This window comes from Camelus ferus, chromosome 17, assembly GCF_009834535.1.
Source record: "Camelus ferus isolate YT-003-E chromosome 17, BCGSAC_Cfer_1.0, whole genome shotgun sequence".
In the NCBI taxonomy this organism is placed as follows: Eukaryota; Metazoa; Chordata; class Mammalia; order Artiodactyla; family Camelidae; genus Camelus; species Camelus ferus.
The window spans coordinates 21,695,548-21,722,500 of NC_045712.1; the positions used below are offsets into that span (position 1 = coordinate 21,695,548).

General features: G+C 43.7%; 1 protein-coding gene across 1 annotated transcript in view; it reads right to left on the minus strand.

Annotated features, from left to right (window-relative positions):
* Window positions 1-26,953, minus strand: part of CACNA2D3 (calcium voltage-gated channel auxiliary subunit alpha2delta 3) — a 776,419-nt gene that overhangs the window by 180,910 nt on the left and 568,556 nt on the right. Inside the window, exons 15-17 of the mRNA XM_032458250.1 lie at window positions 23,213-23,284; window positions 21,819-21,899; window positions 12,848-12,922 (exon numbers count right to left, since the gene is read on the minus strand). Coding sequence (XP_032314141.1) covers window positions 12,848-12,922; window positions 21,819-21,899; window positions 23,213-23,284 — 228 coding nt within the window. The remainder of the gene's footprint in view (window positions 1-12,847; window positions 12,923-21,818; window positions 21,900-23,212; window positions 23,285-26,953) is intronic.

Sequence of the window (26,953 nt, forward strand, 5' to 3'; positions counted from 1 at the left end):
TGCTTATAATTATTTGGAGGTTTGAGTTGCAATAATTAAAAACATCTGCCTTTATCTTACCGCTACCAGACTTAACCCCTCGAGGTTGGGTCTATTGAACTTCAAAGAGGGAAGCAAAAAATAAAAGAAAACTCCACACATTACTAACAAATTTCTAGTGATTCATTTAAATGTATAACCAGTTATTCCAACAGCCTTCAAACCTTTAATTATCTTTTAAATATATATAATTTGGGACTGCTAATTAGATAGCAATTTAATGCTCTCATGGGGATTCAGATGCACTCTTTTCTAAAATGTAAACTTGCAGAGGAATCATCACTGGCATTCAAATGACTGAATTCTTCAGTTATTCAAATGAGTGAGGTCATTTACACGATTGAACCATTTGCATACTCTGCTGTCAGCCCAGCTGTAGATTTCACAGGGCTCCTCAATATGCTGAGGATAAGGCTAGGGTTCTCCCAGTCCAACTCTCTGGAGAGAAACAAGCCAGGCTCCTCCTTGGGGAAGCCTAGCCTCACCCTAACAGCCTGTCTGGTCTCCTCTTAAGTTGCAGATGGCTCTGTTTTCCTAGTTTAAGGAAGAACAAACTTTCCTGAAATTTACAGCTATGAAAGCTTTCTCCATGCCGGTCTGCCTGCTATTGTCTGGGCAGTTAACATTTTAATTAATAACTCTCTTCCCACAATAGGCTGCTGCAGATGAAGGAGGTGAGGGTTTTACTCTGTCTAGAGCTTCTATTTCCTGTGTATTCCTATCCCCGTTGAGATGGTCCTTTAAATTATATAAAGATGTGCATCACATGGAGAAAAGCAATTGATCAATTAGATGACACTGGGCAATGATAGAAGCCAGCTCTCCCATCTCAGCCTCACGATATGGCTAGGCTTTGCATTCCTGAGCCTGGGCTAGTAGCTAGCAGCTGAGGCTCATTTCCCCCACAAGGGGAAGGAGGTGCAGACAAATCTATAGGAATTTTTAAGAGATCATTATTCAACACATTGCCTGTAATTACATTTTGATGAGCCTTTTATTGCTAATTCATCATCCAAGATGGGGCACTCTAGATATGAAATTAATCTAGTAAAACAAAGGTCAGAGTGTGTCCAGTGAAAAGAAAAGCTTTGTCCTCACCAAATCCTTTTGCCAAACAATAAAGCATCAGAGAATCCTATCACTAAACCAAATTTCCTTAAAGTGCCTTCTCAATTATTAACAGCATAAATCTAACACTCCCTGGTACTTCTCAGTGTAAGCAGGCTGATGTGAGGTGAAGACACGTGCAGCGCCCTGAAAGAGAATGGGAAATGTGTCTGACGCCATAGTGTTAAGGCAAAGGTCTGTACGCACACAGAACTGTATTTGAAGATCTAGCCTAGAGCAAATCAATTTTTGCAGAGACTTATTGGTCTACTGGTGTCTCGGCTTGAGTTCCCTCTGAAGCAGACCCCAAGACTAGGTTTCATGGGCAAGGTTTTTACTTGGGATGGGTTCCCAGAAAATCCCTTTAGGGACATGGCAAAGTGACTCAGAGACAGAGACAGGCAGGCAGTCAGCCCAAGCTGCATCATCAAGCACTGTGGGCAATAGGAGCTGAGGCTCACTGCAGGGGCCCGGGGGCCAGAGTGTGGAGCAGGTACCTCCTGAAAGCCCACTTGGGAGGTGGGAGTGATCACCAGTCTTTGTGGGGGGAATGCTAATTCCCTGGCACATCTGGCCTGCTGCATGCCCGAGAGGAGTGGACTCCAGGAACCAGAGAAAGTCTTTGCCAGGGTTCTGGCACCCATAAGCCAGGCTAATGTGTGCAAAGATGAGGGCTGAGGAGGGGACATGGGCAAGGCATCCACAACAATACATCGCTAAGCATGCGCCCAAATAGGAGTTTATCAATGAACCCTCAAGTCACTTTCCCTTGTCCTTTGGAAGTCTGTCCTAAATGCACCCACAGGTTCTAGACACCAAATACTAAACCTTCTCATGCCTCAGGGTCTTTGCATACACTGTCCCCTCAGCCTGAACCAGTCTCCACTATTTTGGGACAGCAATTTCTTTTCTCCACTCAGCGCTACAGAGCTCAGTTTAAATGTCATCCCTAAGGAGGGTGTTCCTTGACCATCCAACTAAGGGAGGTGCCACTCCCTACTTTTTTGTTTTCTCGGATCCTTGTTTCCTTTGGAGAGCATATCCAAAATGTGTAATAATTTTTATTTATTTGCTTACTTATGAGCTTAAAAAAACATATCTTTTCCATGACCAAATGTAGGGGGAATTATGTCTGTCTTATTTTATCGCTTGATCCCCAGCATCTAAGAGTGTCTATCACAGGAGAAATGTTCAATAAATACATGCCAGATGTGGAAAGGAACAGTGGGAGGGAAGGTGGGCTCCAGCAGCACAAGAGTGAGCAAGTTACACATCTAGGTGTCTCCCAGTTGTGCTGGACTGGATTGCAAACTCGGACCTGAAGCTTACAGGCTGCAAACCAGCTCCTTGTAGACTTCTCCAACCACCCCTTCCACAGCTAGAAACCAGGTCCTTTTATAAATTCTCCTTTTGGTCAGTATTTCCACCCTGCTGCTTAATAATATTCTGTATCATTGTGTAATCAGTTTCCTATATGTGAGTCTTCTCTCCTGTTTCTTTGTTATTCCACTTCTGCTAGGTATCTTACCAGGCCCTGGATACACAAGGGTGAACAAAACACTATCTGCTTAGTGTCTTCAGGTTGCTTGCAGTGCAGTGAGGGGACAGATGTGTCAAGAGATTTCCATAATGTACTATGGAGCCCAAATTCAAAGACCTGTTCAAGAAACCAGGTAGGATGAAGGGGTGAGGTGGAGAGGCAAGTTTTGGGGGTGGAAGTGGGAAAGAGGGAGGGTGTATAGACCAAGCTCCCTGAGAGAGAGGCTCAGAGCCACACCTAGCAGTGGCTCCTAGACTTGGGGATTCCATGGCTGTATCAGCCAGGCTACTTTGGTAGGAAGCAACAGACACCAATTCTTAATCAGTGGAGCTAAACGGAGAATGTACTAGAAGCATGTATGGACGTTCTCTACTACCACTACAAGGAGATACTAATTAATTAATTAGTTAGTTAATATGAATGAATAAATAAATAAAGGACCTGATAGGGGCCTTTTGCTCTTCCCTTTTCTTTTCCCTCTTTATTTACTTCTTCCCTTACTTTCTTCTTTCCTTCCTCCCTCTCTTTCTTTCCTTTCCATTTTTTCCTCTTTCCTTCTGTTTTTCCTTCTTTCCTTTCTTCTTTCTCCTTTCTTTCTTGGCAGGAAGGACTTAAGAAAAACAAACTTTCCATCTATTCTTACCTTTGTATCAGTCAGGGCCCCAGCAGGAAGCACATGGCATAGTCAAGCTGGCTAATTATGAAAGGTTTAATAAAGAGGCTATTGTTAACAGTGGGGTAGGGTGTAGGAAACTACAAGAAATGGTGCAGTATCCTGAAGCCAGAAGCAGTGGGGACCTTCTCTTCCACTTCACATGAAGGGACAGAGGAAGGAGCAGTCACAAGAGCCCACAGTGAGCGAGAGGCTAATGTCACCTTAGGTTGGGTGTAGCCAGTCCCAGACACTGGGCTGAATATGCACTTGAACCCCACTCACCTCCATTTCTTCTGGATGTGTGTCCTCCACTAGCTAAACTCCATCTGCAGCCAAGAGCAAAGGAGCCACTGCTGAGTGCCATGCAGGTGGGGTACTGGGGCAGAGGGCAGAGGCAAAGGGGAAAACTGTCTGCAGGTGCCAAGGGAGGTCCTCCAGCCCAATTCTCATTTTATAAAAGAACTGTATAACACCACTTCAGAATTAAGGAAGTTTGTTCAATTGAATAGGTTTAATTTTATGAAAAATGACACTGTCCATAGTTGTCTTTTTCTTCCTCTAAAGACTGAGCCAAATTTGCTTTCTGACTGACACAGTCCTTGGCTTAGGCTTTAGTTAATCTCTCTGAAATAAGCACTAACACACAAGATGCCGTGAGGACTTAATGAGGCAAAACACACAAAGGCGGTAGGCATGGAGCCTGGTTCCTGACACCTTGAGTAATGGGAGTTGCATCATTACTGTCAGTACCCTCTTCGCTAAACCCCATCTATGATCTATGCCCTATGTGTCCGTGCACACACTCAGCCACAGAACTTGGAGACCAAGAGGCTGTTGAGTTCTTGAGGTTTGCAGTTCAGAAAGCCAGGCACCCCTCTAACCTGCTTAACCCCCAACTCACGAGGTGAAGCATTCCCTGCTCAGGGCTGTCATGCTTCTGCTCAAGTATCCAGACCCAGGCAGTTCCAACTGTTGCCCTCAACAATTTCATCAAGAGGAAAGCATGCAAGGCTCTGTTTTCTCTTTTGCCAAATGATGTATTTCAAAAAGAACAGGCCTGCTACGTGGGGGTCACACAGTCTTGTTTATTTTCTCTCAGAAAACACACATCTCTGAGCAGATACACTTACTAAGCATCCTTTAATTCTTTCTTTTAAACTAAACGGGATGTATTCAGACCAGGCATAAGCAGAGTCGCCCGGGCGGCGTTCTGAGAATGTGCGCTAGGCATGGACGCCCTCCGGGTGGGGACAAGGCACACAGTGGTGCCTGCGCGCCACCTTCTGGCCAGCCTTGTTCACTTCATAGCAGCCTGAGCAGAGGGCAGGCTGGGAGACTGATATGGGATTCCAGCCTTTGGGAGCCACAGAAAGGATTGTAAGTGATGCTAGGCCCCCATCCCTACACCTTGACAGGGTAGGGCAGCAGAATGCATAGTTCTGAGACCAGAGAGAGAAGTCCTGCCTGGTCCAGCCTGAAGATAGGTATCCTGGTGCGTGTGTGGGGCCCCCACTGAGTGGGAAGAAATGTCCCCCAGAGTGCACTGTGGATGCAGCTGGTGTGCGTGCCATTTCCTCTGGGAAGCCCTCCAGTGTCTCAGGGCACCCCTCCTGGAGAAAAGCAGGTCCTTTTCCTGTGAGCACATAGCTCTTCTCGTCCCCTCTCACTGACAGGAACTCTTGCTTTGTGCAGTGAGCTCCTCCCTGCTTCTATGTCTCCATCAGCTAGCACACTGCCCAACTCGAAGAACATCTGATAAGTGCTTACAGGCCAGAAGGAGGGTAGAGGCAGAGGTGGAAAGAAAGGAGGGCTTGACCAATCACATGGACTTCCATTTCTGCACCCGAAGTAACAAGGACTCAATCAATGTCTGATGAATGAACCTGTGGCATCTGAACTTCTCATTTATTGTAGGAAATTGGTACCCAGATGTTTAATCATTGGCATCCTTCAAATATCATCACAATCACTAAATAAATATTTACTGGCTACCCCCTCGGTGCAGCAGCAAAGTCTCAGGAGTTCACAAGGGACAGTGGGGGAGAGGCTGAACACATAGACCTTTCCCAAGAGTGATAAGTGAACCGAGGAAACTAAAATAAGGGATTCTTGCTGAGTGATGTAGGAGGGGTGTGGCTCCTTTGGTCAAAGGTGTATCAAGGACAAGATTCCAGGTAGAAGGAAGAGTAGGCACAAGGATTTGGAGCAGAAAGGAGCTTGGGGTTTCTGAGGAACAGCCAAAAAAACCTGAGTGTACCTAGAACACAGGCAGCCACACAACTCCTGCAGGTCACAGAGGTGAAGCCAGATCTAGAAGGGTGCTGGGGCTATGGCCCAGAGTTTGAGTTTTACCCTAAATGCTAAGGGAAGCCAGACCATCTGAGTGATGCATGTGAAAACCTCCTCTGACTTCTGAGTCAGTGGTGCTGGAGAGGGTGGGTAAAAACAGGTGCTCAGCAGAAGAGAGACTGAAGTCATCCAGGAAAGACAGAAAGGAGTCCCTGATTGGGGGGAGTGACAGAAAGAGGGGCATGGATTTGGGGTGTGTTTTAGAACCAACAGGACATGAGGGTGGATGGCATAGGAGGGGTCCAGAAAAAGCCGCTGGTGGAGGCCACACCTACACCTGTTGAACTACAAAGAACCCTTAGCATTTGCACTGAGAAAGTGTGGATGGGAAGAAGAAATGAAGGAAGATTGAGGCATTCCTGGTTGAAAAATTACACACAAAAAAGAAAACTATTAGATGTGTGGGATGGAAGCTAGCCTTTGCATCACTGAGGGTCTCCATCATCACATAAAGATCATATTTAAACTTTACGTTGAACTTTTTGGGTGGGAATTATACAGGATCTCCTCACATGGCCCATTGCTTGAGCTAAGTCACTTGACTTCAACAAGGATTCTAATAGTGGCCCTACCTTTTAAGTTCCCATTTAAACTGGTGTTTGATGTACATTATTTAGTTAAATGCTAACACTTATTTGCACATGTCCATAGGAGTGTCTACTTCATTCAATACGAGAGGACTATGGCATAAGAATATTTACATTTATTAGCATGCCCATGTGTCACTCAGCGTTATCAATGACCTTCTGCCAGGGCCTCAATAACCCATGTGCAATAGCAAAAACAATGGAAAAGAGAACTATCTGGGTGTCCACAAGAACAAAATCAGAATCAATATTTAGAGTGGGGCGGGAACAGTCAAGGACTGACACATGGAATGGCTGGTGATATCAGGAAGAATTCAGGCTGTGGTAATAGCAATGACATTGAACTCCAGAGGGAGTGGGAGTTTCTGTAATGGGAAGATGACACTGTTATCTGCAGAACTTGGGCTCCTTAAAGAGTTAACTGGAGTTTGACAGAACAACAAACGGTTTGGTGTCTGAGTATTCTGATTTAGATAACCTGACAGCTCTGGCTCATCTAAAGTGGGTAACGCTTCCCACCAGCTGTCCTGGCACACAGTGTGTGTGGTTTAGCGTATCTACATGGTTTAGGAGGGAACCCGCAGCCAGAGCTGTGTGGCCACACCAGGGGGCCCATCTGTCCTGGCCATTGACTTGATGCCTTTGAATTCCAGACAATTCCCTACAGTGTGGGAAGGAAGGGCTGAAGTCACAATGGAGGGGATTATGTAGCCATCGACTGTTTGCACAGACTCCCAGGGTAAAACAGTGACTGGTGGTGGTAGTGATGGAGTTTGTTTTAATCCACTTTAAGGAAAGAGGAGGTCGTACTGTTTATCTAGAAGGGTTCAAAACGTCTGGACACTCTAGACTTACGTCGCTCCATAGGGCAGCCTCAAGTCATATGTGGCTCTTGAGCTCCTGAAATGTGGCTAGTCAGAATTGTGATGTGCTGTGGGTGTAAAACAGACACCAGCTTTCCAAGATTAGTATGAAAAGAATATCAAATATCTCATTAATAATTTTTTATATTGATTGTATGTTGAAACAATGTGATTTTGGATAATGAATTAAATAAAATATATTTCACCTGTTTTCTTTTCACTTTTTAGATGTAGATACCAGAAAATCTTAAATTACAAGGCAGCTCATGTTTGTGGCTCACATTATATTCTTACTAGACAGTGCTGGTCTAGACAGATTCTAACTATAATCATCCGATGATGACCCTGTTATTCATCCGTGTGGCTGCAGACACCAGGCCTCTCGGTCACTCCCATCCTCCAACCACTCTACCTCCCATTTCCTGAAAAACCAACCCATGTAGCAGAGTGAATTTAGTGCATCTAAACTGATCCAGGGGCTATTGGTTCTGGTTCTTTCTAGCCATTTTACCTCCTTATCACTTGGTGCCTCAGACTCCTGCATGTTACGTGGGAGCTGTACTGCCTCACAGAGAACCCCAGCTCCTCAGCTTGGCACCCCTCGTTGGCTACAATCTGACTGCAGGCTGCCTTCTAGGCCCACCTTCCACCCAGGCTTGCCCTCATGCACACCCTTCCTTTAAGCCTCTGGGCCTTTCCACCTGCATCCTAGGCTTGCCATTAGGTTAAGTGATGATTAAAAGCTTTAACAATAGTAAAACACATTGAACAGTGTCTGTCACATAAAAAGGAATTAACAAATGCTTAAAGAAATACTAAGACCAATGACAACAATAATAAACAAACATACAAAAACTCATCTTCTCTAGTCGTCTCTATGGTTACTTACACATCCTCAACTTAAAATCTCCCTCCTATTCAATCTGGCGTTCTTTCAGGTGGGGAATGCCTCTAACCACTCCAAGCAGCTTGCTCAGCCCTAGAACATGGTGGACATCTAGCAAATGTTGAAGGAATGAATGAAAATTTCTCTCTACCATTCCTACCTCTCATCTCATCCACCTCTACACTCAGTGGCCCACATGACTGGCAAATTTTCATCAAGAACAGAAACCCTCCAGTATCCTTCCCCATCTTCTGGGCTTGCGGACACAGAGCAAACAGCTTTTGGCAAATGTCAACATGGGTTTCGTGGAAATGAGTCCTAGATTTTGCCTGCCCCAGGCTGCTCTGTGGAGCCTTGCCCATGCTGTGGCTGCTGGAAGGGAGCCTGCTTTGTGTTCTCTTGGTGGTTTGACTAGGCCCACATTCCAGGCCTCTGTGGGGAAGGCAATCAACTCAGCTGTCCCTTCCTTCTAAAATGGAGGGGCACATAGATTACCAAATCTCAAAGAAAATCAGATCATGCCAAAGGTGGCCCCTTCCCAGTCTTATCTCCCTCAATGCTCTGTCAGACAAGAGAAAAAGAGACATAGTTAGGTCTCTACATTGTAAGAAAAATTTATAAAGCCCTCAAAGCCATGGAATAAAGTGCAAGAAAAATCAATCTAGACAATAACTCTAAGTAACTATACCTTGAAATATTTTCAACCTGAATGTTGAAGAGTGGTAGAGGCCAAGAAAAACTTCCAGATGTTTAATAACTACTCAAAAAGCATTCCTCAAGGTCTAACTTGAATCCCTCTTGCTGTGCTGTTGTCCTATTCCCCACCAGTGAGATAGTCCCCAGCCCACTTGAAGATTGCTCCATCAGCCCCTAGTCTAATACATAGGACCCAGCACACTGGGCACCAGGTAAATGTTTGTTGAATCAGTATCAGTTAGTCTACCAGAAGTCACAAGCAGGTGGCAGGGACAGAGTTGTTGAGAAACACTTGGAGAAAAACTTGGAGAGCTCAGTTATCAACAGAAAAGTATTACTTGAGTACTTTTGCCAATTAAACCAAAGCCTGTCTTCTGAGTAAGGCTTCTACATCTGAGCTGTTTTTGGAGACACTTTATGATTCACACCCAAATAATACAAGATGAAAGAAAATACTGCATAAAATCAAGGCTAATATTAAGTTTAAGGGGAAAATTTTATTGGACAAATTAGAAAAATATTGGTATTGTACTTCAGAGAAACCCACTTCTTTCCTCTGGCTGCAGGGGCAGAAATGATCTCAGTGGAAGAGGGAGAGAGAACATGAGTTATTTTAAGTGATCTTGCTCCATCCTCTCCTGCTGGCCACAACCTCCCATTCACACCCACCGTGCTAATCTGGCAGCCTTGGCTAGAACCGAGGGGAACATCCATTTGTAACTGGGATTCGATTATACGGCTGGGCTTGGAGAAGGCCAGCTAGGTTGGAGTGAGGATTCCCCACCCGAGCTGACCACGGAAGCTGCTGGTGGCTGGCTGGCTGAGCCGTGTACGAGGGTCTGACCAAGTACATTTAAGTCTGGTGCAGACACCAGGTTTCCAGGGAAGCTCACCAATTATATCCTCCCGAAGGACCCAACATAAGTGGAAATGAAAACAGTGGCTTTGGAGGACCCCTTCATTCATTCCCCTCCCCAACCCCTCCTCTGTGTTGAGTGGCTGTAGTGAGGGAGCAGGAGGGACAAAGCTTTCTGCTTTGGTTGTTCAGGTGAACAAGACAGTGAGAAACAAACTACCTGTTGCACTGGAGCCAGGGTATTCCCTCCACCTGGACTGACTTAACTGTCATTCTTTAGTTACTGCAGCTTTTGGTATGATTCTTATTACTACTTCAACAACAACAACAAACTTTGTTTTCCTACACAGTAGGGCTCATCTAGAACCTCACAGTTCAGCTATTGTCTACCTGTCTCCTAGTTCAGAGTTGGCCAAGAAAACTGAGAATGTGTGTGTGCCTGTATGAGAGACAGAGACAGAGAGGGAGACAGAGAGACAGAGGGAGGGGGGTGAGACAGATGAACAAGTACAGACAGGCTTAGCTGAGGCTGCACAGACTAAGTTGATGTCAGACTGAAAGCAGGATTGCGTGCAGACTACCTGATTCCAAAGACTCTGTATCCGTTCACTCAAGTGTGTGCGCGTGTATGTGTACGATCACTTGCCAATATTTATCATAATAAAGTGAATCAACTAAATAATCAAAAAGTGTTCTTTAAATCCCTCCTGAGCATTCACCACCATCAGGTCCTCCCAACCTTTATAGCACCTAAGCATAGATCAATAAAACCAATATAACACACAAGGTGCCTGTATAACCACCACTGTCCCCCACGATGTCCTGGCGCCTGCTTCATCACACAAGGCTCTTTGCTTGCATTATCCCATTTACTCTGACAACCAGTGATATATACACTTTGGTTACGGCAGGACTATAAAAGAAAATGATGCTCAGAGAGGCTGTGTAACTTGCCCAAAGTCACACAGTTAGGATATGGCAGGACCAAGAGTCAAGGGCAACCTGTGTTTTGTGGAAGTTGAGTTCCTTATACTACATTGCTGTCTTTTTCCCAGGAGGAAGATGCAAAACTCAAGGCAGAGTCAATACCCACTACTGATCTCACTCAGATGGGTTAGTTCACGTAATCCTCAATGGGCATCACTCCAAACCTCTTCTGATTATGGCACAGCCTCAGGGTCACAGGCCCACAAACAGGATACATGGCCCATTGACCTGGCCACTCCTTACGTTCTTATCGTGGATCAATTGCAGAATGCTTCATCTGATTTGGGTTTGAGTTCTCACAAGTGAGATATGCAGCATTTGCCTGGGCCACCCCATTTATGGGAATTTGGCCCCGGCTACCATTTCCAGTGAAATCATTCAGTACAATGTTTCAACACTGAGAAGAACAGAAATGACTTGTATTTGTGAGCATCTGCACTGCCAGGAGATGATCAGTGTTGACTGGTTGCCCTGATTTTCTAAGAGCCTTTCAGGTGACCTCTCAGTGGCTACAGCCCTGGTAGGCGCATCAGATGGATTATTTGCAAACAGACCATTTGCTGTATGACCAGGCAATATAAGAGAACAGAAAGACTTTGTGAGTTGACTGGGAAGATGAGAGCTGCTCATTTCCATTGCTGTAGAGAGAGGGAAGGTACCTTGGTGACTTCTGACATCTGGTTCCATTTTGTTCCTTCTTTAAAAGCTGATAAATAGAAAGCTAATTCATTCACTGGGGGAAGATCCAGGCTTGATTATTTCATTTACTCTGGTCCCACTCCAACTCGGAATAAATAAGCACTAGGAGCCCATACTCAACCACACCAAAAACATAACTACTACCACCTCTCAAGAGGCAACCTCAACTGGGTGGCTTAGAAATGGGTAACATGTGCTAAGCTTTTTAAACTTAGATATGTTTTTAGACTTAATTAGCCTTAAAAAGTTAGTAGCTTTTTCAGTCAGACTTTTCAATAATTCTGAGTTACATTTGGAATTAGCAAACCAGTTAATTTAACCCTTTTTTGATAAAAAGATGGTTGAAGTCAGATATTACCTTAAGTCCCATCCTGAAGCATGCATATGGGATCCACATGATGTGGCCATGACTCCACTAATACCAGTGCAATTAGAGCAAAGTTGGATGATGATGGAGCTCAAACATGAACTTTTTCTAAACAATGATTCAAATGAGAAGCAAACTGGTCCCCGAGATGTTTCACCAATAAACATTTGCACAACAGGCACTGCTATTTTCTAATTTTGATGAAAGGGAAAAAGATACGTGGGGTGGATGGATATGTGTGAGTGTGTGTGTGTGTGTGTAGCTATAAGAAACGACCTACACTTTCTTAACGTTCAAAAGCAGAGTTCACTATATTACTCTTTATACTTTTTATATCTTCTTTAAAATTAGCTAAACACAAACCCAAAGGGATGCACCCCCCCCCTTTTTTTTAACACATTGCAACTAGTCCAAGGATAGCAAATGTGTGGTACACTCACTGCCATGGCCCCTCCAGAGTCCATGGTGGACCAGGGCCTCCTAACTGACAAGCCTGGCTACACTTCAGAATCCTCCTCAACACAGCGCTCCAGGAAGCCTCTCCCCAGGGATCTGAGTAGACAGTGATATCCTGGGCTGTCCCAGATTTGGCCTAACCCCACTCACTTTAGAGAGAGTGAAAACAATGCTGAAGGAAAATGGTTTACATGTCAGGTCACCAAACAATGCTACTGGATATAGTTTAGGCAGGACATGGAGAAAATATCACTTGTTTCAATTAAACAAAAAAGGTATTGCTCAATACCTTCCAGGCAGCAGGCACTGGGCTTAGGCAATGTAATCTGGGGGCAAATCCCATCATAATGAACTTCCAGGGACCCCGTATCTAATTGTTGTATCAAATGTGCAGTGAGTGCGTCTCAGGCGGAAGTATGAGAGACCATTTGTTATATAAAGGTACCTATTATGATGGGTTTCAAGTTGTCCAGAATTAAAAATGTTTCCATATATTGTCAGATATGAAATAAATACATATATAATACATATAGATACATATGGATTTACATATAAAAGCATAATAGTAAATATAGTTACCCTGCATTATTCACATATTGTGTGTCAAAATACCAGTTTTAAACTATTAAAACAACCTTTAGGAGGCAACATAATGAATGGAGCATTCAAAGTGAAAATTGCTGCAAAGTGTCATCATTGCAGAACTGAACAAAATATTTTAAAATCATAAAGGGAGAAACACAGAAGTACTTTCTCTTACCAGTGGTCTGAGTTCTGGATGCGTCAGGATATATCCATTATTTGTGATTGCAAAGGCATAGCCGTGAATCCCTAACTGTAAGAAGCACCGAGAAAGAAACCTTCATTAGCTTACTCCCTGGTGAATTCACAAAGCAGAAAGCAGCCCGACATTTAGTAATTTACAGCTTAAACTTGGCATTCATAACCCTTATCAGCACAATATTTCATTAAAATGAATGCAAGGCGCTGATCCTTGACATTTGGTGGAAATGAAGACCCGTCACAGGATAAGCTCAGCAAATAGCACAATTTAAAATGTCATAGCCCCACGTTGGCATCCAAAGGCCTAACTTTGATTTATTTGAAACAAAAAGAATTATGTTTTTAAAAAAAAAAGAGAGCAGTTAATGTTTCTGGAAAGCCCCTATGTCCAAGTGAACACAATTTTATCAACCTGGGTGTCTCCTCTTTACCTCAGATAAGGCAAGAGGACTCCCATTTGGGTTCCTACAATTCCACACCCTGAGGGGCCACCTCAAGCATGCACTCTCCTAGGCAGTCATTTTCCATAATTCTTCAAGGATAAAAGTGTCCCCACCAGCCTATATAAGAGCCTGCCAACCCCTTTTATATCCTTTCGTCTTTAAATTGTGAGGCTGCCAAGCTTTCCCATGCATGCTTCCATCAACACAAAGCCTGGGTAATTTTCTATGCAGAGCCTCACTTAATTTATGTTTTCTGACTAAATGGGACTATGGGAAATAGTTTGAGAGCAATGAAATGTTTTATTAGCTTTAAAAAGTATGTAATCAAATTTAACACTGCACTTATTTAAATAATAATCCCGGCTTTTTGACAATATTTCTATTACACAGTTGACTGCACCCATTGGCTACAATAAATTTACCTACAAATCATTCATGTATTAAAATGGCCTCTGGCATAAAACCCATACTGATCTCTCTCTCTGAAGAAAGAAAATGTAACCCATTTTTGCCAGAGCAGTGAAAGCGGAGAAGGAAAAATATCCTCTATTTTTTCTGATGAGTTATTTCATAGTCCGGAGACCTCACTGTTACTTTTCTTTAAAATACTCCGCTGTTTATGCTCTTGAATATGATACTATTAAATGATCCAGACAACAGCATTTACAAACCAAGTTTGCTTGTTAGCTTAACTTCAAGGTGATGTGAAATTAACTTCAGAGAATTTAACACCGGCAATTAAAAGTTTTCCTTGCATTACATAAAGCAAATATACATGTGGTAGTCAAGGGCAACAGACATTCTCTTCTGGAGTTACCTTGCACAGCAAGTCTTAATAAGATTCTACTTGATTCTAATGATAAAAGTATATTTCATTATGTTGTGAAAGATAAACCAGAGATTTCCTACCCTTTGAGATGCATATCATCTCTTTCATCTTGTCTCTTGGAAAAATGTCAGACACAGTCAACACTGCATTAATTACCATTATTATGTCCCAGTTTAATATGGACTGGAGGGGTCAAAAAGGACGCAGAGAGTTTGGCTTTTTCCATTAAAGGCAAAAGTGGTATTTGACTGGAAATTCAAACTCACGGCAATGTCCAAACAAATAATATTTTACAGGCTAGTAATATATTCAGAGCCTTCTAGTGTACATTCCTTCAGTTCTTGGTTTGCTTGTAGGAAGTAATACTCAAAAGAAGATAAAACTCTGTGCATATGCCCCCTTAGTGCCCTCTACTTTTCTTGTGGAGTACTTATCAAAATGCTAATAATCAATTATTTGTGAGGTTGATTATAAGTAATCAAGGCATCAGTCAAGGCCTTTATTTCATGCCTGGCTCCCTTGCAGAATATAACTTCCATGATGCCCAAGGTCATATCATGTGGTTATGCAAGGATAGCTGGGATGGAAGGAAGAAGAGTAGGGAAAGGAGAAAGCGGATAAGGAGGAAAGAGGGAAACAATGAAAGAAACTGAATTGAGGGCAGATCCTACAAAGCTGTCTTAAACTCTCTGCTTTCTCCCTTGGGATGCAGAGGCTGAGCTGACCTTCCCACCCGATGTCTTCCACTCATTGTTTAACTGCCATTTTTGCTTCCTTGTTGCTCATTCATGGCTCAACTTACTAAAATTTGTCTCCGCTGTGTCCCCTCACCCACAAAGATGCCACTAGAACTCCTTTCTCTGCTGTTGTGTGGCCTCCTAATTGCCAAACCCTATAGAAAGCTCCCTCTTGAATCTTCCCAGTTGTATTAGCTGACTGCCCCCTCCTCCTTGACCCTCTCTATTTCCTCAGCTTCTAGGCCCATATTCTCGGGTTTCTTCCTTTTCATAGGATCCTCACCCCACCCAACCCACCAGAAGCACTAATTTTTCTCTCAGTTTCTGTCCTCACTGCCCCTTATCTGCTTTAGCTCTCTCTCTCCCCAAAAATGAGTCAGCAACCACAGAGATGCTGTTGATCTCCAGATCTGTGCTCCAGCCTTGGCCTCTCCCTCAGTGGCAGATCCAAATATCCAACAATGCATCGACCATCTCTACCTGGACATCCCTCAGGCACCTTGGACTCACTCAGTCCAATATGGTGGCTCATCCCCTTAGCGCTCCTCTTCCTGCTCTTCTCTCTCCTTAGGTGGCACCACCCCTGCCCCAGACTCCAAGTTAGAAACTAGAGCATCATCCTTCTCTTTTCTCTCTTTCACCCCCAACTTCTTGACCTAAGTAATCACTAATTTTTCCTCCAGAAATCACTCACATTCAACTCTGCCTCCCCACCCTAACGTCCATGTAGGTTTAATGTAATAGATTTCCACAATGGTCCTACCTGCTCTTCCTGCCTCAAAGCTTGGCCTCAACAAAGTCATCATTCATGTTAATCAAACTCAGAGGTAACTTATTCGGTTGCTCCCCTTTGCAAAACCCACTAAAGACCTCTTTCATGTGTAAGATAAAAATCCATGGGCTTATCCATCTGATCTCCCAGGGGTGTGGCCCCTACTTAATTACCCAAACCTGCCTCCTTCCATTCATGCCCTCTCAAGGCACATGGAAGTGATAACAAACCCCTGGCAGTTTTTCTCCCACCTAAACATTTACTCCAGCGGTGCCAGCTGCCAAGAGCACTGTTCTTTCCCATCTCCCTCTATAGCTAATTCTCACCCATTCTACACATTCAGCCTTGCGATCATTTCCTATAAAGTTTTTCCTATTATGTTCATCAAGAATTTTTCCATTGTTACCTTCACCTTAATGCATGAAAATGCTACACTTACTTTTCTGCCTGCCTCTCAACCCTGGCTGGTTCTCTTTCTTTCCTCTGCCTTGTTCTAGATAAGGCAGTATGCCTCCCCCATCAAAACGGGCTCTTTGTTGGGAAGGAACTATCTCACTCACCTTTGACACTCCAGTCTCTAGCATAACATCTGGCATGTGACAGGTGCTCTAATTAAGGTTTCATGTATTTAAGACATTCATCACTTTACCCAAATATTATCTAGTTCATCTTTAAAGTTTGAGCTAAAGTAAATACTGAACCTGAGCTGAAAAGGAGAAGCTGATTTGCTAGAGCAGGTACATATTCAGTCCTCCTCAACACTGTACCTGAGAAAGTCTTCGAGACATTCAGAAACTATCTGGTTAAAATCCTTCTCAGAGAACAGTCTGAGAAACATCAGAAGGCTTCATTGGTTGGTTGGTAGCATATGGATATAACCTCATGTAGATGTAAGAAGAGAATGAGCAAATCTCAAAACCCATTGTGCAGATGACCTTCAGAAAACCTAAAGCCTGTATATGGCAAAATGTCCAACATCTGTTTTTGGCCACAACTCAATATACCGATGAAACCTCTAATTTTTGTTTCATCTGAAACAGAACCAGTCTTCCTGTCCACTCTGAAGTGCAGTCCCATGGAGTAATAAGACAACAGACAGGACACAAGGCCTTCCAGCACTTGAGGCTGCCAAAGGGACCCTTGTTCTGAAGCACAGTCTTTTGGAAGCCAGGAGCCTCAAGGTCCAAGAGCCCGGGGAAGGAGGTGCTTTCCTTCCAAGTGCAGAGACTTTGGGCTAATGAAGTGAACCCAATTATAAAATGGCTCATTATGTTAACGGAGGCTGTGGTGTCTGGAAATTATTGCTGGGGTGTCTGGAATTCTTAATAAAAATTACAGGAAGTCTGATTGCTTGTGGGAAAATCTACAAAGCTAAGGGAAAAGAAAGGATTCTATCTTCTGGGAAAACCCCAAGAGCCAAGAGCTGACTCATCTTTACAAGGTGTTAATCAGGAGAGAAAGGTGTGATCTGCAGTCTGCTCCCTGGAACTCTCCTCTCCCGGATGAGAGAGGCTCATTTGACTATAGCTGACCCCGTCTGCCACACACACCTTTTCCCAAAGCTCTTTGTGGGAACCAGAGGAAATACAACTTAGATTAAGGTATGTTATACCTGGGTCTCTGGTTCCCAGCAAGACCCTTGGGAAAGCATAAAACAGAAGTGCCTGTATTTCAGGCATTGCTGAGTTAATTTTCTGTAGCTGATCTTCCTCTATTCCCTTGTTACACTTTGTTTCATTTATCTTTTACTAGCTGAGTTATGCTGAGAAAGTTATTTCATGTATCCTCATCTAAAAACGAGACCAAGTGGAACCCATTTCAAGGGCGTGTAATACAGATTCAGTGGGAATAGCATATATAAAGCACTTGTACCGTACCAAACATACAGTAAAAAGTTCAATGAATATTTTATTGTATTATTTTAACTACTAATATTATTTTTAATATTTTAACTATTATTTTAAACTATTACTATTATTGTCCTTTATTGTTCCTAATGGCTGTAGGGTAATAAAGGCTAAAAGCATGGATTGCTGGTCATGAGACGTGGTGAGATATTTAAACTTTCTGAGCCTCCATTTCTTTAGGCAAGGTTGTAATAGCAGTGTCTACTTATTATTAACCAAGATAATGCTATAAAGAGCTTAGCATATTGCCTGGTAGAGGAAGCTTTGAGAAACAGACTCATAGGGTAATCATTATCAGTTCCTATATGTTCATGTTTCCTTCATTTACTGGACATACATCAAAGAGTAGCCCTGTATTTGAGCTTCTACATCTTCTCATGTGATATAAGAGGCTTAAGAGTGGTAAGGAAGGTGGGATGTTCTTCCTTAAACAGTGAGCCAGCAATTCTGGGCATCTAGCTCTGGGGATTTCAATAAAAGTAAAGTCCACTGTATTTACGGGCTTCAAATCCTTCCCTCATCCCCTGACTTTCCATCTCTGGGGAGCTACACAATTTCCAGCACGTGATTATGTGAGTTTGGATCAACCAGATGTCCTACAAAAACCTTGTTGGTGGATGAAGCTGGTTGTTACAGCTCTAGGGTGACAGTAGGAAGAAGGACCTTTGTCATCTCAATAAACCCAAGCAGGAAAGTTCTCTTGCTAAGGAGGCCACCTTTTGTGAGCCTGGACACCCGATTTTAGCTTAGAGTTCTTTTCCTCCTATTATGAAGGCAGCTTCCAATTTGATCACCTAAAGGCAATCAGCATAAGGGAACTGACATGCCTTGCTTGTTCAAAGAAGTTTCCTCTTCTAGGAGTGAAGCAGGTGCTAAGGACCAGACAGGAAGCACTGGGAAGAGCCTAAACCCTCTGGAGACTCTGAGAAGCCTGGGCTGACAGGTGGAGTTGGTGGCGATGGTGTCCAGGGCTGAGGGGAGCCCTAGATGGCAGGGGTGCACAGCCCAATTCTGAACAATCCCCTACAGTCCTCACTCCTCAGCCCTCCATCATCTTTCCATGGGCTGTTTCGCTTTCTTAGGAAAAACTGTGTAGAGTGAGATGATTTTAGGTGGCAAATTAGCCCTGTATTACACTTACTGGCCAGAACCACCAGTGAGAGTCAGCCCTTTTTAAATTCCTTCCATCCTTCCAATTATATTGAAAATAAAGTTTTCCTTTAGTATATCTTTAAGATTTGCCTTTATACTACCCTAAAAGAAAAAGAAAGAACAGACCTCAAATTCAGAATCTTGGAATCAAACAATCACTTAATACTATTATTTTGTTTTTATATATTTTTTTACAATTACTTTCTATAATGACAAATGACACTGGCTTGTCTTTTTAGACATGATATGGTGTTTTCTATTAAAATTTAGTTAAGTGAAGAATGTTTCAGGCTGATTTACAAATGAAGTATTAAGTAAATACTGGTACAGAGAGTATATGAAGTAGAATGTGAATGGCTTAGATCTGCTCTAAGTACATGGGTCCAGGCTTAAATCACACTCACAACTTCCTACTTATGTGGCCCTGAGCTCCATGAACATAAGCCCTGTGAACCTGAGTCTCCTTATGAGTAGAATGGATACAACTGCCCTGCATTTACCTGAGAGGAGTTTGGTAACACGATGAGGGTAATGTTCTGCACAGCACCAAGTGCCAGGCAAACGTGATCTGCTAATATTATACCAGGATGGTGCTTTTTTAAAAAGGTGTTTTCTGCACCTCTCACTCTGCATCCAGCCCTCTGAGGGATGACCTGGTCATTTTGGCTGCAGCCATCTGTTTAGCCAACTTGCTTGGATAAGTTTGCTGTGATGCCTGGTGATCTGTTCTTCTGCTCTTATCTTGATCCTCTGTCAAAAGGTGGACCTGTCCTTGTCGTCAAACTTAAGAATCCTGCCTAATGCACATCACCTTGTATCATAAACCTTTCCCCATGTCAATGCCCCATTTTTAAAGGTGGCAGAGGATGCCAGTGTGTGGTTGACCAGTCCATCCTTCAGTTAATCTACTGCCCTGTTGGGCACTCTAGGTTAGCAAAGGCTCACTGGGTGTGAAGCCACAGGTGCTTGAATCTGGTTGGGAAAGTTGTCAACAGCTGTCTGCAGGCAGCGCACCCTGTGGAAGAGGGCTGCAGGTACCAGGGGGTGGGGGTCATATCTGTCCTCTTGACCAGCAAGTTACCAATGCTCCTGATTGATGACAGTGGTCAATGCGTCACACAAGTCTACCAGCAGTTCTATTGTTATCACCATTGGACAGAAGAGGAACTAAGGATCTGAGAGATTTGTCCACACCCAGCTCCTCAGTGATGGAGCAGGATCCCAGATGTACCTGCTTCCAAAGAACTAACCACTGCCTTCCTCCTGCCAAGGCCCAGGAAGACCCATCGGCCCCTCACAGCTGTGGCCAAGCAGGCTCAGCACATCAGGGAAGGAGGAGGGAAGGGAAGGGGCCCTGCCAGCCAGGCAACAGCCTCAGATTCCTAGCCCAGAAGAGCTTGCCTCCCTCTAGATGGGGGCAAAGGGAACCCTTGTCAGTCTATGAGTGGGCCCAAGATGGAGATACGTAACCTGGTCTGCTTGGGTCTTGGGGGAGAGACGACAGGTGCAGTTTCAACCTCTGTGCGGTCAGGGGAACAATATCGGTCCATGAACTCCTTCTAGGACCAGGAGCAGGGGCTTCTCTCTGCCCTTCCTGCATTCCCATGCATGCACACACAGAGATGGCTCTTCACAGTACCACAGAGCTGGGCTGGGGCTTGAGCGAACCTTCCTCTTCTCACCTTTCGATTTGCTTTTCTGAGGACCCCCCCACTAGGAAACAGGTGAGAGTTTTCTACATGGGGTTCAAGGATTCCCTGGGCCATCTTTTTTAAAGGGGAACCTGGTCATGTTACTCCTCTGGTTAACCTGTATTATCAGAAAAATACAGTGACCACATCTCAACTTATGATTTTGCTTGTGCTTGTTCAGGCTGAGGTTAGAAGGTATAATTAAGAAAAAGAGCCAGTCAATTGAAATTTTTAAAACTCTGTGTAGTGGCTGTGCAGGTGGTACAAAGAGGAGACAATGTGCTATGATGGCGGTAAGCAAAAGGCTGAACTTGGGGCAACACTGCTCTAAAGGTAGTAGAGTGTGAACCTGACTTGGGTGAAAGCCAGGCTTCTGGTATGTCCATTGCTTGGATTTCATTAAAGTGCTTATTTAACCACAGCAGCCAAAGAACATAAATACCAATTAATGTCATCCTCATGGACCCCTAAATGGCTACTGCCACCACATCACCTTCATAGTGCCTTGCCACTCCTCTGAACCCAGCTGAGGTGGCAGTGCAGTCTGTCAGCCTGTGTGTGCCCGCCTGCCCTAGACAGGGCAGACCTCTGAGAAGTTATGTGGAACTTGGAATGCTTGTTCTCATGGAAACAAGGTTAGGCCTGGCTGAGGGTGGCACTAGAATGAACCATGAGATCCCCTCTGCCCTCAAATGTGGAAGAACTAAATAAACCACAGAGTAGTGCTGGGAACAGAGTGCTGGGAATACAGCCAGGTAAAGGGGAAAGCATGACCGCCCTGTCTCCTGAGGCAGATCTGGCCTCACATGCAAAGCTTGGTTCTAGCATATCCACCCCCGCCCTTTTCTGAGCCTCTCCCATCTAGTGTTCCTTTCCCACGAGCCCCATGTCTTAACAGTGCTCCTTATGTTGTTCTAAACTCTCAAGGCAGTGGCCTACTAAGGCCTGATCTAATCTCTTTTTTCCAAAATTACCTAATCCACCCTCTCAACTACCCCAAACAAACTTACAATTCTTGTAGTGCTGTAGGTTTAATTTAGCATTGGAAAAGGAATATTAATTTGTACCCCACCACCTTCCAAGATAAAGGAAATACTCATTCAATGCACTTTTTTAACAGATTTAAGAGGGTCCTCAGACTGAGGTGAATTAAGACTGGCTTACAAGACCACCAGAGATGGAAGACCTACGTGAACCTGCAGAGACTTGTACAGACTTCGACTCCCAAGAACCTGGGTAGGCACGTGTAGACCTACTCAGATATGCACAGATCATGATTATTCTACCAAAAGAAACCAGAGCATTCTAGAAAGAGAGTAGAAGGGCCTCTTTACTTTATATTTTCCTCATCACTATGGCAGGTTATGAAATTATCTTACACATTTGGCCCCTGACTATTAGTTATGTGATGCATTACCTTGTATTTGGGGATGGTCTTCAGAAGTTCTTTCACTGGGACATCTGTGCCAACCACACCCAGAAGAATGCCCTTCGATCTCTGTCGAAAACAAACATTAAACGATAACAACAGTATGTTAATTTGATAGAAGAAATAGAATCCCATGAGAAGTCACATACAGAGATCACTGCTTGGTACCTTCTCCAAACTGAGAGAGATTGAAGCTTAACCCAGATATCCAAGAGGAGCCCTCTTCTATCTCCCACACCCTACCCAAAATAACCCTAGGCAAGGAATGGTAGCTTCTCAGACCAAACATTACCTACTATACCCCTCAATGCACACCCTTACCAAGACACCCTAATAATCATTCTCTTCTCTTGACTGAAAATTAAGAATCTGAAGAAGCTAAGAACTTGTGATCATTAATCAGTTTCTCTTATGGACACTTTTTACAGGAAACACTTGGCATGTTAACTACTTTCTCAATTTATACTGCCATCTGGTGCCCAGGACAGAGAGACTAAATAGCCAGAGAAAGACGCAATCACCCTAACATTTTTAGCAGCAAGTTGGAATCAAGGACTAAGGTGAACAAATAGGCCTCCAGGGTCCCAGCTCCCAAGGTCAATGTGATGTGCTGAAACTTTCTGATTTCAGAAAGGGCCTTCCAGAAGAAGATTCACATCGCTGCTGTTCACTGTTTCCCCAAAATTCAAGTGCACCCAGAATCTTAGGCTGTGTTATTTGGAAATAGGTTCTTTGTAGACATAAATAATTAAGGATCTTGAGGTGAAATCATTATGGATGTAGGATGCAGCTTATATTCAATGACTGGTGCCTTTATAAGAAGAGGAGAGGACAGAGAGATAAGGGGAGAAGAAGGCCATGTGAAGACAGAGGTAGAGATTGGAGTTATACTGCCACAAACCAAGGAACACCTTGGGCCACTGGAAGAGGATAGGAAGGACTCTTCCCCAGAATCGACTCCTTGATTTTGGACTTCTGGCCTACGGAACTGTGAGAATGCATTTTTTATTGTTGTAAGCCACCCGATTTGTGGCTCTTCGTTGCCACAGTCCTGGGAAACTAATTCAAGGCTGGTACCTATAAATCAGAGAGAAGTCATCCCACCACAATCAAGGATTCTTTCTGGAGGTTTCCTTCCTCTGCCCATTTAAACACTTAAATTTTGGAAAAGTGCTGCATACTATAAAAACGATGCCTATTTGAATTACTCTCATTTATTCTTGATTTCATGATTCTAACAGCGGGATTAAAAGTGAGGAAAAATTATATATCTCCACCCTTAAATTAAATAAGTAAATAAAGGTCACCTAAACTTGAGTCAGAGGGTGCCTGAGATAACAACTTTCCTAGCATCAAGCAGGAAATACAGCCATTGTACTCACAGTTTCGTTCTGCTTACTAAACACAGGCATGGCGACTGTGGTCATCAGGACAGGGCCCTGATCATCAGCAAGCTGGATGGAGACAGAAAAGCCAGTTAACTGAGAGTGATCTGGGGAAAACAGTGCTGGAGGCCATACCCTTTGACCATCTTATACTTTCCTGAGCAAGGGCTGTGGGGAATGGACCAGTGTCCATTCCAGTCTTTGTAGCGTCAGAGGGAGTGCAACTGTCCCCCAACCCTGCCTTGCAGATGAGGGTCCCAGCCTGCCTGGCAGGGGAAAAAAGTCAGTCACCATCAGTCACTCCAGCTGCTCTGTTTACTGCATTCAGCCATTTGAGTTCAAATATAGCCCTGTTTGTATCTTGGTGATTTGTTTTATTTTATTACTACAGATCGATTTTACTGTTTTACTTTGCAGACTTTTATGTTCAATATGTGCAATATTAATGATTCGCCTTAATCTGGAAATTGAGGATCAGAAAGCATGAGCATAAGGGGTTTTATGAGTTGCCCCTGCTGGAAGCAATGGAATCTGGAAGCATTTATTCTCCCCGAGGTAGCTGAGTCAAGGTCTTTTTGAACCTCTACATCTTTCTGGCATGCCAGCCCCACATGGAAAACAAACAAAATAGAAACAAAAACAAACAAACAAAAAAAACTTGATCATCTCATCACTGGTAAGAAGCCGAACATTCCTCCCAGAAGAACAATCTTGAAATCTGGCACACAATACACTTTTGTAACTCACTGAATTGGAAAAAAAAAAAAAAAAAAAAAAAAACACAACCCCAACATTGAGACCCACCATTGCATCTGTCTTTCACACAGTATTGTGAGAAAGGCAGGAACCCCTACTCTGTCCCATTAACAAATGGGGAAACAGAGTCCTGGACCACCAAGTAGGCTTTGGTCCAAGATAAACCTGGTTTTAATTCTCAGCTTTGAATCTTTATTAACTGCATTATCTAAACCTCTGTCCTCATATGAAATAATGTGAATTATTCCCCAGCATTGTTGACATGAAGATAAAATGTGAAACTGCCCAGCATGGTACCTGGCATCTGGAGGTGCTCAAAGGATACTAACTTCCTTTCCCTGCTTCAAGGTCACATGGCTAGCAAGCAGCAGAGTCCCAAGTGAGATCAAGGCATGTGGTAATGCTGATAGGGACCAAAATTGGCAAGTCTGATGGGAGAGGTTTACTTCCTGGTTTCACAGCCCATTCAAGCTTCAAATGAAGCAATCTATGAATGAGAATCCACTCTTGTCAGTCTAGAGTTTTTTCTGATGTTTGAGCACTTCCTCATAACTTTAATTCCAAAGAAAAATCAGGTGTTGGTTCTCTTAGTCTTCTTTGGAAGAAGCATTATAAAGAGAAGATCCTAAAACTGAGAGGTCCCCACGGACTGGCTGGCCTCCTGAGAAAAGATCATTAAACTCAGTCAATCTTCTACCAGTCTTGTTCTTTTAATAGGTTATTTGAGCAGTAGGGCCTTCTTACTTGTAATGTGGCACACAGAACGTCAGGACCTCCTGCACCCAAGTGCCCTAGAAATGCATACTCTCAAGCCCACTCCAGATCCTCTGAATCTGAATCTTTATTTTTTTAATAATTAGTCTGCATATTAAAATTCGAGAAGCACTGTTACAGGGCAATCCTTTCCATCATCAGTAATCATAACAGTTGAAAAGAAATGGACAGGAGTTGGGAAAACTCCTAATAGGGATAGAAGAGGCCATGTTTTTATTAGTTTTACCTCTATGTCAGGATGAGCCTACATTCCTCCATGACAAGCAAGACAATGCAAGAATCTCATGGTCCTTCAACGACTGGAAATTCATGGTGCGATGGTTAATTTTATGTGGCAACTTGGCTAGGCAATGGTGCCAGTTGTTTGACCAAACACCAGTCTAGATGTTGCTGTGAATGTATTTCTGAGATGTGATTAACATTTAAATCAGTTAGCCTTAGAGATGGCAAAGATGATGGAGTAGGAACCCTGGACTCACCTATTCCCTAGGACACACCAAAATCACAACTGCTTACAGAGCAACTATCTATGAGAATAGCCTAAAGGCTAGCAGAAAAGATTTTCCACAACTAAAGACACAAAGAAGGAACTACAATGAGACAGATAGGAGGGGTGGAGACATGGCGTAATCAAAACTGAGATCCCCAGGTCAGCAACCTACAAACAGAAAAAAATATCACATTTGTAGAGGCCCTCCCCAATGAGCAAGTGGTCTGAGCCCCACATCAGGCTCCCCAGCCCTGCACTGAGAAGACAAGACCCCAGAATGTGCTTGGAAAACCCACAGATGAGTCATAGGGCTACAGGACATGGAAACTCTGCTTTTAAAGAGAGTTCACAAAATCTCACATTCTCCAAGTCCCAGCACAGAGGCAGTAGTTTAAAATAAGCCTAGGTCAGACCCACTTGCTGACCTTGGAGAGCCTGACCTTGCAGGCAACTGGGACTTCCTCTGCAGATGGAGATGCTGGCAGCAAACATTTTGGAGAGTTTTTCTACCCCAACAACACCGGCATGGGCAAGTCCCATTTTGGAATTCTCCCTCTAGCCTAGAGCAACAGGGACCCAGCCCTACCCACCAGTGGGCCGGCACCAGTCCTGAGTTCCTTGGGACTGTGTAGAGAGCCACGTGCAGGGACTTCACCCCTCCCACAGGCCTGCACCAGCTCTGAGTACCCCACATTGGGCAGACATCTGTGCAGGGACCTAGCTCCACTCACAGTGGGCTGGCAGCAACCCAAATGCATAGGAAGTCTACCCTGGCCTCCAGCCAGCTTGCAGCCACCAAACAGGGTATGGCCTCGCAGCCAGCCATGCTGGGGGCCAGCTTCTCCTACCAATGCACTCACAGTAGATAGCCCTGCCACAACAGAAGGGTGCATGCAGCCCACATAGGGGTCATCCCTAGAGCTTATATCCCTAGTGACCAGAAAGGAGCATGCTGCTGGGCCCCATCGGATGTGTGCCACCTAAGGCCACTTCCCCAAGATGGGAAAATGTAACCATCTTACATAGTACATAGAAATGAACAGAGTCCGGCAAAATGAGGAGACAGAGGAATATGTGCCAAACAAAGGAGTAAGACAGAATCTCAGAAAAAGAACTAAACAAAGTGGAGGTAAGCAAGCAACCCAATGAATAGTTCAAGGTAATTATCATAAAGATGCTTACAAAACTCAGGGGAAGAATGGATGAACACAATGAGAATTTCAATGAGGAGTTTAATAATACAAAGAAGAACCAAGCAGTGCTGAAGAATACAATAACTGAAATAAAAAATACGCTCAAAGGGATCAACAATAGATTTGATGACAACAATGAATGGATCCGTGATCTGGTAGACAGAGCAGTGGAAACCATCCAAGCTGAACAGAAAAAAGAGAAAGGAATTTTTAAAAATGAGGATAGTTAAAGAAATCTCTGGGATAACATCAAGTGTACTAACATTTGCATTGTAGGGGTATCAGAAGGAGAAGAGAAAGAAAGGGGAAAAGAACTTATTTGAAGAAATAATAGCTGAAAACTTCCCTAACCTGGAGAAGGAAACAGGCATTCAGGTCCAGGAAGCACACGGAGTGCCAAACAAGATAAATCCAAAGACACATAATTAAAATGGGAAAAAGTAAAGATCAAGAAAGAATCTTGAAATCAACAAGAGAAAAGCAACGAGTTACATACAAGGGAACTTTCATAAGACTATAAGCTGA